Source organism: Chelmon rostratus, chromosome 1, assembly GCF_017976325.1.
Source record: "Chelmon rostratus isolate fCheRos1 chromosome 1, fCheRos1.pri, whole genome shotgun sequence".
NCBI classification, from domain to species: Eukaryota; Metazoa; Chordata; class Actinopteri; order Chaetodontiformes; family Chaetodontidae; genus Chelmon; species Chelmon rostratus.
In genome coordinates this window covers 11,356,205-11,371,803 of record NC_055658.1, presented here as the reverse complement: position 1 = coordinate 11,371,803, position 15,599 = coordinate 11,356,205, and the positions used below count along the sequence as shown (strand labels likewise).

General features: G+C 38.1%; 1 protein-coding gene across 5 annotated transcripts in view; it reads right to left on the bottom strand.

Moving 5' to 3' along the window:
* LOC121609513 (protein diaphanous homolog 3-like) overlaps window positions 1-15,306 on the bottom strand; it is a 171,653-nt gene extending 156,347 nt beyond the window's left edge. For 3 of the 5 annotated variants that reach the window (XM_041941199.1, XM_041941508.1, XM_041941274.1), the window contains exons 1-4: window positions 14,713-15,306; window positions 8,124-8,156; window positions 7,479-7,661; window positions 6,920-7,024 (exon numbers count right to left, since the gene is read on the bottom strand). In XM_041941199.1, the coding sequence (XP_041797133.1) occupies window positions 6,920-7,024; window positions 7,479-7,661; window positions 8,124-8,156; window positions 14,713-14,835 (444 nt within the window). In that variant the 5' untranslated portion in view covers window positions 14,836-15,306. The remainder of the gene's footprint in view (window positions 1-6,919; window positions 7,025-7,478; window positions 7,662-8,123; window positions 8,157-14,712) is intronic. The other 2 variants (XM_041941350.1, XM_041941427.1) reach the window with 1 other exon arrangement.
* Window positions 15,307-15,599: the final 293 nt, after the last annotated feature.

Sequence of the window (15,599 nt, the reverse complement as noted above, 5' to 3'; positions counted from 1 at the left end):
TCAGCCTAGGCCGACTCCTGCCTCTTATGTTTCTTGCTCTGTCGAGAGTAACTGGAACAGCAGCAGCAATTTTGCCAATTCCACCCACTCCCTGGCAGCACACCAGCCCATCAAGGATACAGTGAGTGTCTGCCTGCCTCCCTTTTCCTCTTCTGGCCCAGTGGTCAAACGCCTCTCGCGTCCTGGAGAGACATGATGATGACCATCCTGTTTGTTTCTCAAGATCTCTAAGGCCTTCAACAGTCAGAGAACCATGAGTGCTGCTTATGGCAGCAATAGGCATGTCTAGCTGGGCCTTTCTCGCTGAAGGCATTAGTGACAGCCTGTTTGGCCAGTGTTGGTATTAGAGTAGGTGTAACCCCAGCCCCATCCACAAAATTTGCTGCAGAAGTACCCCAGGGAATGTCCCTGTGACTCTTCTGCCTCTTCCAAATAGAGGACATTTTTTAAGTTGATATGAATTCTGTGTTATTTCTCGTCATATTTACTAATATATATTATCTATCAATATATCGCAACCGGCAGCCACAAACGATCTGCAATGTAATCTCTGCCCTTGCGACCTAAATATGACGGACTCCATCATGCAGTGCTTCCAGTGCTGCTACAGCTGTGCTTTTTTTGACAATCGAATATTGATTTTCACAACTGAATATATAGATTTTGAAATAATAATCTAATATATACACAATGTGGCAACGCTAGTTATTATTACATATAGATTCTATATATAATAATTCTATATTATAGAATAATCAAACTGATCGGCAAAGCAACGGATTGTGCTGCACTCTTAATCAGTATGCCAAACAAAACTCTTAACAAGGGTAAAAACAAATACCTTCCACTGCACCAGCAAGAGTGGTGTGGTTGACAGCAAAGAAATATGGCCAAAGTTAACTTCAAACGATTATGAAGCACGTCACTGTCCTCCCATCACGTCCACTCGCAACGCTGTGGGAGAAATCCTATCTAGTCATTCACCCACAGTGATTTCCACTTCTTCCTCAAATAACTGTGCCTACAAGAATTATGGCAATTGAACATCTTTTTTTACCCCATCACTTCCCTATCTCAGCCCCCCTTTCCATTTGGGCCCTCCTTTCATCACAACGGGACAGAAAAGTGGAGAATGGCTGCAATGCCTCTATCTCTGTCTCACTGGACACTCATTCTCATAGCACATCACTCTGCACAACCAAAGTTCTCAGCCCCACACACCCTCCTCCACTCAGCTAGATCAGACACAGGGTAGATAAGCGACCTATGATGGTAACGACAGACACTACACCAAATCCGCAAAAAGCGACAGAGGTTTTGTCTCCCTGCCATGTCAAAAGCCGACATTACCTGAAATATTATGCTGAGCCTTCAGTTGACAGAAACAGCACCATTCCTATTAGAGTTCAACACCATTTCTTCTGGTGCATCCAAACTATGTTGTAACATAGTAAGCTCAAATGAAATAGCCTTAAATAGTGAGCTTCCATCAGTGAATTTATGTGATTTGTAAATGAAATGTTCAAATCAAAACTTTGTAAAATATTTATGTCACCATAAGCGGAGTTTCTTCAGAGGAAAGGTAACAAATATTACCAGTACATGGGTATTAACTAACATGAAAATTGTAATCATTCACAATGGCAAATTTTGCTAAAGGGCATTAAGTTTGCAGACATGTAATATGTTTCTCTAAAAGTTCTAAAAGTTTTCTATCGCCATAAAAAAAACTAATTAAAAACGGCACTAAAACAAAATGACATTGCTACTATACCTTAGCCCTCTTCATATAGTATAGGTGTTATGACTGAACCTAAAAATATTTATAATTACTCAGTGTTGAACATGCTCTGTTTACATTCTATAATGTACATTTACCTACTTGGGCATTTGTTTCTCTTATAATGATCAGCTCCTTCAACAATCAATCACTTTAATTGAGGTCATAGCCACAATTGGAATTTGGAAACCAGTAGACCACAATTTATGCTTGATCAATGTTGGGACAATGAGCTTCAGTCTCATGTTTTCTAATACTAGCTGATTAAAGGTCTCTGAGGCCCGCTGGCAGTTCATCCTGAGAAAGTCCGAGGGGAACTGAGCTCCACAGTATGGCTGGTTCATATTAAGGCGTGTGCAAAATAGAAATTTTTGAAGATACCCACTTGAATTGACATAATCAGATCAGAATGCTGAATCCTCACATGAGATCTGGATAAACTTAAGAATCCATTTTTGCACAGATCGAGAACTGTGGTTTTGAGGATGTTTTGATCCTCATCTATTCCTTAGGAAATGTATTAGGAAGGGATGTATTCACAGCCAGTATTTACAGTTAAAGCAATCAATAACTCTTTTAATGTACATATGGGCATATAGTGAGTGTTGTGCTATCTTTGCAAATAAGAACATGTTGGAAATAAGAACAATAAACATTGTTTCAGGACAATGAACCTTGTTTTAATGACCAATTAATTCTCCCCATGATCAGTCTTAGTTATGTACTATATCACTAAGATGGAGAAGGGAGATATTTCTGAAAATTCCCTGTAGGCGTTTTAAAAGGCAAAACTTACTTAGGTCAACAATTATTAGGTATAACAAAACACATTACCATTGTATCTCTTCAGGGTTCTCTACCACAATGATACAGAACCACACTAACCTTGTTTGGGGGATTTTCTCTATTATTCCTGCAAAAAGCTTACAGTTCCGTGAGATTCTTGTGACGTGCTTCATGCACTGATCTTCTGAGGTCTAACCATTTTCAATGACGTTTTCTTCAGATGACTCTTCCATGAAGGTCATATTTGTGCAGGCGTGACTGCACAGTAGAACAGTCCACCACCATCTCACCTGATGGTTTTTTGCAGTCAAACAGGGATTTTGATTTGCCTTTCTGGCAACCATATAAGCCAGGGGTGGGCAAACTACGGCCCGCGGGCCACATGCGGCCCGTTTGCCTTTTTCATCCGGCCCGCCAAAGATTGGCACAGAATTGCTCAAATCATATATCATAATTGTGACAACATTCGACCTTTTCCTGTTAACCTGATCATTCCACCAGGGGGCGCATTACATACAGTGATGCATTGACTTGATTTTGCCGAACCTGTGCTTCTCTGTTTTCATTCTGCTACTGTTGTGAACCCATCTGCAGCAATGAGTGGGCCAAAGAAAAGAAAAGTCGACAGTGAGTGCCGAGTGTTTAATAAGGAATGGACAACCAAATATTTTTTCACTGAAGTCCGGTCAAAGGCTGTATGCCTTATTTGTCAAGAAACCGTCGCGGTTTTTAAGGAATACAACATCAGCCGTCACTTTTCCACCAAGCATCCTAATTACGCTAACAACCAGTCACCACAAGAAAGGACAGCTACTGCATAGCGGTTGGCAGCTAGTTTGCAGGCTCAGCAAAACACCTTTACGCGACAAACTGCCATCCAAGAATCAAGCACGAAGGCAAGTTATTTACTGGCATTCAAATTAGCAAAGACCAGTAAGCCTTTCTCCGAAGGGGAGTTTCTCAAAGAGTGTATGGTGGAGACTGCAGCAATTTTGTGTCCTGAGAGCAAGAACAAATTTGAAAAAATAAGCTTATCACGCAGGACAGTGACTCGCCGTGTTGAGCTAATTGACGAAGATTTAGCAAGCAAACTAAACAGACAAGCAGAGTCATTTACATTATATTCTTTGGCACTGGACGAAAGTACTGACATAAAGGACACCGCTCAGCTTTTAATTTTTATCAGAGGGATTAATGACAATTTTGAGATAACAGAGGAGTTTATGGCCATGGAATCCCTGAAGGGAAAAACCAGGGGAGAGGATTTGTACAACAGTGTGGCAGCGGCCATGGAAAGGCACAAGCTACCTTGGAGTAAACTCGCCAACGTTACCACAGATGGATCGCCAAATCTGACTGGAAAAAACGTCAGATTGCTCAAAAGAATCCAGGACCGGGTGAAAGAGGACAACCCTGAGCAGGAGGTAATTTTCTTACACTGCATCATCCACCAAGAAGCACTGTGTAAATCTGGACTGCAGCTCGACCACGTAGTGAAGCCAGTTGTAAAACTCGTTAACTTCATTCGAGCGAGGGGACTTAATCATTGTCAGTTTATCAAGTTTCTTGAAGAAACTGATGCCGATCACCAGGACTTGCTTTACCACTCCAATGTCCGCTGGTTAAGTCTGGGGAAAGTTTGTCAACGAGTGTGGGAGCTCAAACAAGAGATTATCTCATTTTTGGAGCTACTTGAGAAAGCTGACGATTTTCCTGAGCTGAGTGACACAGATTGGCTTTGCGATTTAGCTTTTGCTGTGGACATTCTGACATACATGAACGAGCTGAACGTGAAGCTGCAAGGGAAAGACCAGTTTGTGCATGAAATGTACACAAACGTCAGAGCCTTCAAAACCAAGCTCACCTTATTCTCAAAGCAAATGTCAAACAACTCATTCGCTCATTTCCCCACACTGGCGACACTGACACAGGCCCCTGGACATGTGAAAAAATACAGAAAATCACTGGATGACCTGCATGGAGAATTCTGCCGTAGGTTCTCTGACTTTGAAAAAATTGACAAGTCACTTCAGCTGGTTTCATGTCCCTTCACACAAGATCCTGAAACACTGCCAGAAGAGTTGCAGTTGGAACTGATTGATCTCCAGTGTGACATTGTCTTGAAGGAGAAGTTCAACTCTGTTAAACTGGATGAGTTTTATGCTTCATTAAGTGCAGCCAAATTTCCAAACATCCAAAAGATGGCACAGAGGATGCTGGTGTTGTTTGGCTCTACGTATGTGTGTGAACAGACTTTTAGTGTGATGAACACCAACAAAGCACCCCACCGATCCCAGTTGAGTGATGAACACCTCAGGTCTGTTCTGAGAATTGCCACAACAAAACTGACACCGGACTTTGATGCACTGGCAAAAATGGGTGATCAACAACACTGTTCCCAATAAAAGGTAATGTGAGTAATAACACTGTGATGCCTTTTTTATGTTTATGTTTGATATGTATGCATCTGGTGCTGACCTGGCCCATGTGTCAAATTTTTAAAGTCAATGTGGCCCCTGAGCCAAAAAGTTTGCCCACCCCTGATATAAGCTGTTCTAAAAAAGTTTTCTTCGTCTTCCGGAGATCAACTTGACATTCACCATTCCTGTTAACTGTCATTTCTTAATTACATTTCGAACGGTGGAAATGGCTAGCTGAAACTGTTTTGCTATCTTCTTACAGCCTTCTCCTGCTTTGTGGGCATCAATGATTTTAATGAGTGCCAGACACCTGTTTGGATGAGCCCATGACTGCTGATTGTTGGGACAAGATCTGAGGAATCAGAGCTTTGAAATGTGCATTACTTGGCCTTTCCTAATGATGACTGTGAAAAAGTCATAGACCTAACAAGCTAATTAAAACTTTTGTAGGGCTTTTTCACTGTAAAATTGTACAAATCAAAAACCATACACTAGTTTGAAAACACATTGAAAACAACATTTAGTCTTTAACTTAATGCCTTTTGGAGATCAGTCCATCTTCCACTTACTTAACTATTCAGAGTAACAGATATTCTGACAAGGGGTGCCAATATTTTCACTTTGGAGTGATGTCTGGTTATAGCAAATACGTATACTATATGTAACACTTTTTTGCAAGACTCAGTGCGACCTTGTTAGCAAAAAAAATATGTTTTATAAACATGTAAAAGAAAATCTGCAATGTCAGGTAACTCAAGCATTGGTTAATGTCTGTGTATTTCTTAAAATAGCTAATTTAAGTTCGGAGGTACCCTCAGATAGAGGCTATTCTCAAGCTTCTGTTTATATGAAATCAACAGCAAAACAAAAACACCTCAGGTGGGCTGTGTTTTCATTATTCAAACTCAGCATCACAGACTGAATGCATATTAACTATAAACATGCTCTGGGGTAGATACCGTATTTAATGGAGTATCACCTTCAAATTATGGACTTTCAATAGGACTCTATTCTTAAGGGTAAGAGAAATCAATGTAAAGCATGGCCTTTTTGGGTCTGAGAAATAAAAAAATGTTCCATAGATTCCATTTCTTTGGAGATTTAATCGTTTTCCTCTGTACACTGACAGTTTTATCACCCTCTATCATGATCCGTCTGTGCTCTGAGAGGGAGCAAAGAAAAAGCTTAGGGCTCATTGCTGAAACTTTGAAGGAGGACCAATCAACCATGATGGAAAACTCACATACACAAAATCTAATCAATTATCTTCCAGCACTCAAAATGTTATTCAGAATGAATACCGAACATATCTGTGATGCACTATTACTCAAAAGCATCAGCAATGTATGCTGTGATGCACTACCATCCAAAAGCAACAGAAATTATTAGAGGAGAAAATATTTTTGATCACTTTTTGGGACAGGGTAAGCAAACTAGAGAGATAAGGAGAGACAGAGCAAGAGTCAAGTAAATGAAAGAAACAAACCTGCTCAGTATGCACTAAGGCAGCAGGCATGCTATTGGATGGGCATTTCAATGGCTAATCTGTTAAACATTCCCATCCTCAATAGAGTATTTGTATATTTTTACGTGTCCCAGTGCAGATGTAATTACATCTCCTAGAGAGAAAGATGGCAAAACAAATGAGATTGCACTCTTGTAATCCAATATAGTCTATCTTTGATATTGAATAATCCATTTAATAATAAAACTCAATCCCACCCAAGTCTCGTTCAGGCCAGGTCCCACATGAGACATATTTCTTTCATTGAATAATACATTGAATAATATGTGTGCATATATGCATGTATTGTAGGATCTGGAAATAAACATTTAATTTAAACAAATTCCAGACATTAATAATGTAAATGTCACACAGCAAAATATGTCAGGTCAAACTAAGTTAAAAAAAATAACTAATTCAAAAACTTACAGTTTTAGAGGCAGTAAAAATATACTGGATGACCATTTCTCTCTTCATGTTGAGGTCCTTGTCTCTCAAAGGAGTCTTTTTTTCCTCACTTAAGTTCATGTCCTCCTGAAAAGAAAAAAAAAAACAGTATGAGAGAATGAATCTTATTGAAATTTTAATCTCCAATATCCTTGTTCTTTTACATTTTAGCAACACCTCTGGCAACAGTCTCTTTCCCCACAGCATACTGATCATACAATACTTTAGCAATACCAGCTTTGGTGAAGTGCAGTTTTGTTTTGGTTAAACCAAGATTTATTTATTAATTTGCGATATTGGGCAAAACATGGCAGTGTTATATTTCTAGAAAATGTTTTAAAAAATTGGGGATTATATTATTAAACATGCTGGGGGGGGCGTAATGATGTTACGTGAGTGTCTGCTTAAGTTAGCCCCAACAGTTTCTGTTCTGAAATTTACTACTCAGACACTGTGGTTGCCCTTGCATCAGATGTAGGTTTCACATGTCAAGCTAAAATATTGTTTTTGATGATATTGTACAACGAGAAAAACAACATACCATCATCTTTTCAAACAAAGCCAAGATCTCCTTTTCTGAGGTGATCTTTGATGAAAGCTCCTCAAACTGATGTGAGGTGGATGATGAAGAAATGGACCAGTCATTAGTGTTGTGTTTAGAATTGGATATGGGTGGTCGTTCCTTTTTGCTCCCCGGAATCCGAATACTGGCGAATCTGTCCAGCTGTACAGCAAGAGAGAAAATACAATTAAAATAGTGAGAATAACACAAGAACTTTCTGTTCCAAGTTAAGATACATAAAAGATGTGTTAGATTATGAGCATATTTAGATACTAAGAACAGTGACAGAACAGAGCAGACAAAACAGTTAGCCTATTAATGAGTTAGATAAACAATGCTATCAGTGTGAACTATGTGAGTAAAGCACATACACTGAACATCTGTTCAACATATGTTGAGCAAAGCACTATCCATATAAAATGTGGAGTCAACAAAGGCATTAGTTAGTGAGAAAAGCAGTCTGTGCTCTCTGTGTGAATGAATCTTGTGTCTGGCAATGAAGACCACCATCATTTCCACTCAAAATAAGCAGATTAGATGACTTTTAGTAAAGAGATGTTAGATGTTTAAGAGATTGACAACCAAGAGAAGAGAAAGAACTTCAATAAACGTCTCAAATCTTACCACATCATCTGTGATGTTTCTAAAGGGTAAATGCTACAGTTAGGAAACAGAAAAAACAAATCAGGATAGATAAAGCAACTGCATCAAAAAGTCTAAAAAAAAGTGACCCAACGCAACCTAGAGCAAATTATTGCAATACTATTGATATTAACGCTGACCTAGTACAAAAAGTTTGTTTTTTTATATTCTTCATTAGAGAATTCAAAGATTTAATTGGTGTTCATTTCTTGCTGTGCTCTAGCAGAGTTTTGGTTTATTTGTTTGTTTGTCTGAAGACCTCTCGGGAAGTTGCCATCTGTACTTTGAACAGGTGTAACAGAGTCAGAAATGCTAAAGGAATAACCCTAATAAGGAATAAACAGTCAATACATGAACCGACAACGTGAAATTTCAAAGTGTTGTCATAATGAAAGGCTGAATGAAAAACTGACACAGAAAGGTCAAGTCTCCTTCAGACATAACAGCAAACCATACAGAGCCTCAGAGAAAGAAATCAATACCCACCAGTGTTTAATTAATATAAAATTGCCTGGAATAAAACATGTCAGCCTGTCAATGAGCCATCCCTCTAATGAGTTTTCTAAGATTAACATCATATATTTTTGTTCAAAATGTGCTAGAAAAGAAACCAATTGAAAGTTGACATGAGACACTACTAGAATGACCCACCACATTACTACAGTAGGAATTATTTTGTCTCCACCGATCATCTTGACAATTGGTCAAACTAATTGGACAGTGCTGTCAAACTTTTACTTCACATGCCCACATCTTGACAAACTACACCAGTGCATACATACATTTGGAGTAAAGCTAATTAACATGATCTCCATATTTCATTCATACTTGTGATGTTAAAGGGATCACTCTACTCTTCCACTGTTCCAACTTTTAACAGTTATTTGAATAGTACTGTAAGGATAGGTGGGTTTGTGACTCACAAAGGACAGGCTCTAGCAAAGTTTATATCATAATTAAGCTCTTCAGAAAAGAGGAAAACACCATTTTTTGTTTCCAGCTGGGAACCAAGTTTCAGCTGTTCAAAATTAGGTGTGCAAACCAACACAGAACCCACCCCATGTTGATTGAAAATGGGTAACTGAGTCTCATTGTTAAATCTAAACAGTACCAAACAATCAACATCCAGAAGTGTCTTTCTCAGGTTGCATTGCAACTGTCAATAGCACTACACTGTCAGAGCATGGAAATGCCGCAACAAGACAGTGTAAACAGAACACAGCTGCAGAGTAGATGGTGCACGACGCTGAGACCTTGCACTGTTTAGCTAGATATTCTGACTTTACTAGATATTCAACAGTTAGCATGAAAGAAAAATATGCTCATGTCAAATAAAATGATTATTCAACTGCATGGCAGTAGAAAAAACACTTAAAGTGAATGATTTTCAAATATCAATAACAGCATGACTGCTTTTCTCAGATTTATACTGTATTCATTATCATCATCGTTATCGCTGTTATCGCTGTTAACGTTGGTCAGACATAACAAGTTATCTAGAGACATCACCTTGGGTTTTAGGAAAATACTGTTGATTCATCAAGAATGAAAATGACAATGAAAATGCATCTGAGTTCAGAAAATGAGGATGCAGTAGCGATTCAATGCTGCCTCTAAATATCCATCTGTAGTCACAAATTAAAATTACAGGCAAGGGAGAGGCCTCACAGGGACTCTAACTGTACATTTCCAAGGCTTCCAAATATAGCACACAAAATCACTCAAGTGACACGGATAGGAGAATAGAAAAAGGTGACCTATGTACTTTAGTATATTAGAAATGTAATGTAAGTATAGAAAAGTCATTACAAGAACACTTTTACTTTTTGTGCTTAATTCAAAAGGTATGTATGGCATATATTTTTAAAAAGCGGACTTCTCAATAGATGTCATTAAGTTTTACTTAAATGTAGATATACTAATTCTGTAATGCATAAAGTTGTATTTCAAAGTACTTAGAAAAACTGCACTTTACTGTAAGTGTATTATAAATTGTACTTAAATATACTTTTAAAAAGTGTACAAAATTATAAATACGCTTAATAGTAGTAAAGTGTACTTGGGAAAGTATACTTATTTTCCAGTCCTTGATTAGCATGCTTAATTAAAGTGTACTTTAATGTCACTTCATTTTAAGCATATTCAACTATATTTCAAACACACTGGCGATATAATGCAATTGTACTGCAAGTGTGATGTGAATGTCCATCAATCCTTATTTTCACAGGTGTACTTTAGTACACTTGAAGTTTGTAAAATGTTATGTTAATTCAGCATAGTATTTACACATCAAGTATAATCCAGTAATCCTCGAGTGGTAATCAAGGACTACTTGACTGCACTTAAGTATACTTGAAGGTGACAAAAATAGTACCAAGTGTACCTAGTACATTCTTCAAAAAGCATAATTTAAGTATAATATTTTTTTTACCTAGGTGGGAGCTAGAAGGACAGCTCAGACCACTAAGTATGCTCAAAAGTATCTGATCAGTTTCTTCTGGAAAGAAACATAATTTGCTGGTTACTACAAAACTAACAAAACAAGCAAATAAAAATTGTGACTGCCCTAAAACTAGCTATAAGGCCATTTGTTTGACCAGCAATGCTTTGTGTTTTTCAAGATCTCACTTTTGCAAATCCTTTATTTAAATGAACAAAACAGGGATGGCCTGACGACAGTAATTTGTAAAAGTCAATGAATTCATTTTACTTTCTACTATCACCATGTTCATTTAATTTAACTGTGATAATATCTTTTTCAATCAACTGAGACAAACCCACCACTCATATACAGAAAACACTGATTCGTAAAACACTGCATATGCAATCCACAGCAGAAAAGAGAGGCAAACACAGAAAGGGAATCCTTCCTGGAGGTCAGGAAAAACAGAACATTGAAGAACCAAACCAAGACAGCATACATAGACATCAAATTTTGAAAACGTCATTCTTTGAACCTTTCATTATCAACATTGCTAACGCATTTTTTTTAGTTCTTTTTTTTTCTTCCTTTTTTTCAATTTTTTAGGACTTTGAGCAATTGCACAACACCAGAAGGGCAGCAAATACTCCTCACTAGGACAACTACACAGGGCTCTCATCAACGAATGGTCCTGCACCATCTTAACAGTGTTAAAAAAGGCAAACTTTCAAACCTATGGCCTTTTAAGTCAAAATTTCTACTGTGACTTTTTAAAAAAACAATTCCTGCAGAAACACCCTTACAAATAGCATGAGTGGATTTTTTCTTATTGTGTCACTGTGTATAACAATCACACATGGTTAGACTTGAACCTTGAACCATACGTAGAACTTACCACACTTATTGCCACTAGGTTTTTTCCTCTACGCCAGATTTAGTGAAGAGCTTCTTTTCAAAATTATAATTTTCTGTTGAGTGACTAATTGATAAATCTTCTTACCATTTCTACACCACCTCCTCAGCAGCATCATGGCTGAAAAGCCACTCAGCAAAGTAACTTCAACAATTAAAAGTTATATGAATGATTCTGCTTTGCTGGGAAAAAAAAACTTGTCAACCAATATAAATGCTAATAAAATACACCTCATTAATGATTGACACTGCTCTCTTTTCCCCCAACCAGGTTTTGGTGTATCACATTGGCCTCAATTTCAAATTTCAGCTCTAAAATGACAGATATTCTGCTGACACTACTGGTGTATTTTGTTTCTTACCCATCTATTTTTCATTTTGCGGGCCTATTTGGAGATATTTTTTTTTGGGGGGGGGGGTTAAGGTTAACAGAATAGGTAAAGGAAGAGCCTCAATTATCCTAAACTTGTTCGCAGTTGCTTGAGCGCCGAGGTTCAGTAATATTGCCCATTAACACCATAATTAGTAACATAGAAAAATTATATGAAACATCCATCACATAACTGAGACCATACAACCTTTTCAGAGATTAAACTGACAACCAACTGATTTTGGATGTGACAATGAAGAGTCATTTTCTCATCCTTTTTTAAAACCTTAGACTTAAAAAGGGCAAAAACTGAATCTCAGAAGAACATTAACACATTTCATTAACATCGTCTGCTGTTCCATTTTTTTTCTTCAGTATTATAATGCTCTGCTTGAAAAACAGCAACTGCACATGAAGTGTCTGTAATGGCAAATCTACTTTCAACCAATTGTGAAAGTAGATTGTGGTATTGCAGTGCCACCTATTGAGATTTAAGTTAATAAATCAAAGCAATTCACTGTGAAAAACATTTACAATGCTTTTCAGTAATTTGCTATAATAGTTATATGTTTCAAGTGTTGTTAGGATGACCAATCTGATGATGAGAGAGGGATAAAAGGTGTCAGGACTGAGCTGTGCCATTATAGGTACATGTACACATCTCTAAGTGTGAATAAGTAACAACATGTTCTATGGTTGTGTATTTCAATCAAGTAAATAGAACAAAATCATGATTGACCAGATTTTGAAATTCAAGGCTCATTGTGAGACATAACGGTGTCAGTGTTGGAGATTTCTAATTAGTATATTGAAAGGAGAACCAGAAAAATAACCAACACCTTTATAAGCCTGACTGAGAATGTGTAGTTCAGCTCATGTAAGGACACTTTGCTTTTCACCCTTGTAGACAACTGTAAAAAAAATGCTGTCAAGAGAGTAGGTAAACAGCAAAAAAAAGTAACCTTAGTATGTTTTCAGTGCAAACCCAACACTTGCGCTTTTCTCTATTTTGAAGTACCCATACTAAGTCTTGAGTGTGTGGTATTTGTTATGTGCAGTATTTTAGCATAGGTTTATTAGGTTTTAAAATGATTAATTTAAGGTTAATTTACTAGATTTTTTCAGAATTTCAACTACACCTCACTGTCATTATCAGATTGAGTTTGCTCAGTTGTCATGGAGCTCATGTCATCATAGTCAACAGATAATAGGTAGTCATATATGGGATGATATCTATGGATTAGGATGGTCTTTGGCAAACTATGTGAAAGGCCTCCATCCACACCAAAGGCCATCTTTCAATAGAGACAAGGGTTATGATCCCCAACATTTAACCACCTATTATTAAGTTTCACACTTAATCCAGGCGATGACAATGAGCATCTCCCAACAAAAAAATATTTTGTTACAGATATTTGTCATCTTCATTTTAAGTATACTTTGCATACTCATAGAAAAACAATTTATGACTAGAATACTACTTCAAAATTCTTATTAAGAGGCTGTGTGCATTTATACTTAATCTGTTAAGTGATATTACATTTGTGGATGATACACAAGTTAAGTGGCAAGTAGCTAGTAGCTGCCAAGAATTCGACAGTCCAACACAGTCATAGGATGCACCACCTCTGTAGTAAGGGAAAAATAACGACCACAATAACAGTCGTTATAACGACCACCACAGAGCCCAAAGTGATTCCTTCATATTGCTTAATTTATCTGACCAACAGTTTAAAAACCTGTGTATATACAGTGTACATGTGTCTGTGTTACCACCTTCCTGGCAGGCATAGTGCAGTGATGCAGGTTAAACCCACACTGGCAGTCCGAATCGTTTAACACACATCAACCAACCTGACTTTGCAATCCTTATTTCAACACTTTACACTCGTCTTGATAGGTGAACAGGTGTTTCTGTTCAGGACAGTGAATGCTAGAGATCTAACCAGCAGTGGAGGTGGATAATAACAGTATGGACTGAAAAATTATTCCTGTCATTACTATGAATGTAGACTTGAATCTCTGAATGGTGGTGACAAGGAATTAACTTGCGGTAGCACTCTCATAAGATTGGGGTCAAATGCAGGTTGAGCGTGCATTAAGTGGATCTGTTATGCACAAATCTCATGTCTGAAAAGGGGTGTATATGTGTGTGTTGTTAATAGAAGCCTGGTTGCTTTGAAAAGAAGACCCCTAATTGAGAAACCTAATAATGGTTACCTATTTTTTCCAAGTAGCAACTTCTACCTATGTCTCCCAGAAGAATGCCACACACAACCACACTATGTTGGTTGGTTTGTAATAGTAGGAAGCACATGGATTAGTGTAAGGGCTAAACCCTGGGCTAATTTTAACCTTTTGATTTCCTACATGCAAAGCAAAGTCGCAAACAGTCAAGGTCACATTTCACAAAGAAAACTCAAACTCAGCACACATTGTGGTTTACCTTTCTTAACTGTGAGAGAGATTCTGTCAAGGTACTTTCTCAGCAAGACATAATATAATGTGTTAAGTGTGTACGTGACACAGGCATAACACATCTCCACTACTGTTCAAATGTTCCATTCTAGCTGTGTTTCACCTACATTTCTGCGTTTTCCTGTGTGTGTGTGTGTGTGTGTGTGTGTGTGTGTGTGTGTGTGAGAGAGAGAGAGAGAGAGAGAGAGAGAGAGAGAGAGAGAGAGAGAGAGAGAGAGAGAGCCAAAGCACCAACTTTGACAGAGACTGAGGGGATAAAATAATATAATATATATAATAAATCATTCCCCCTTCGCCATGTGGTTGTACAGTAAAGAAATGTAGAAATTGTTTGATCTTTCATACAGCAAAAGTGAAACAAACATTTCAAGTTAGTCTGCCATACTTACAAACTTTGGTTTGCGTTCTCCTTCATCGTAGTATGAAGCGCTGTGGTGGGAAGAGCCCTTCTTCTTTTGACATTTACCGTCCCGTCCGGTTGTGGATTCAAATCGCTGACTATAGCTATCCATGACGTTAACCCTAATGACTTCTATGCGACCTGCTACAAAAAGACGTTAACCTTGTAGCGTATGCAACATTAGCACACACCCTGAAATGGTAAAGGATGACACACGCGGAATTGTCTACATTACTATTCGTGTCTTGAATTGCCCGGAAAGCTAAAGCTAATGCTGGTCAACTCCAACGTGCAAGTTATATCAGTCTGTCAAAATCAGAGATGTCCATACGTGTATTTTGTAGTCTTCACTCCCAACAGTCCGTTTAGCTAGCTAGCAAGTTTGCTAAACTATCACTGACTGGTGGCTTTACTTAGCGCTAATCCAATTTATGGACTGTCACGTAAGGTCACTCTTTAGTTTCCGCTAACAGAAAAAATGCGGCGTACAACAGAAGTTCTACTCGCTGACAAATCTTATCCGGGAATTATTTGACAACTATACAATCAGTACAAGACCTACCAGAAGCGCAGGCCGGATACATTTATGTGGCAGATATTTTTTTTTGACAGACCCGCGCAATGAGTATGTCAGCTCCGCGTGTTTAATCCAACCAATAGCATTCACTCAGCCGCAAAAAATAAATCGTAATTGGTGCAGCCCACTCTGTTTACAGTTGAAAGTGCATTTGATTGGCCATAGAGAGCTGTCAATCAGGCTTACTTCATGTTAGGGTTCCTCGTCTTAGTTAATGTGGGTCGCCTGTGGATGCAAATGTAGCTGGGTCCACCTTTAATGCGGAAGTGTTAAGTTTGTCTGCAGCGGTCCGCAGTCAT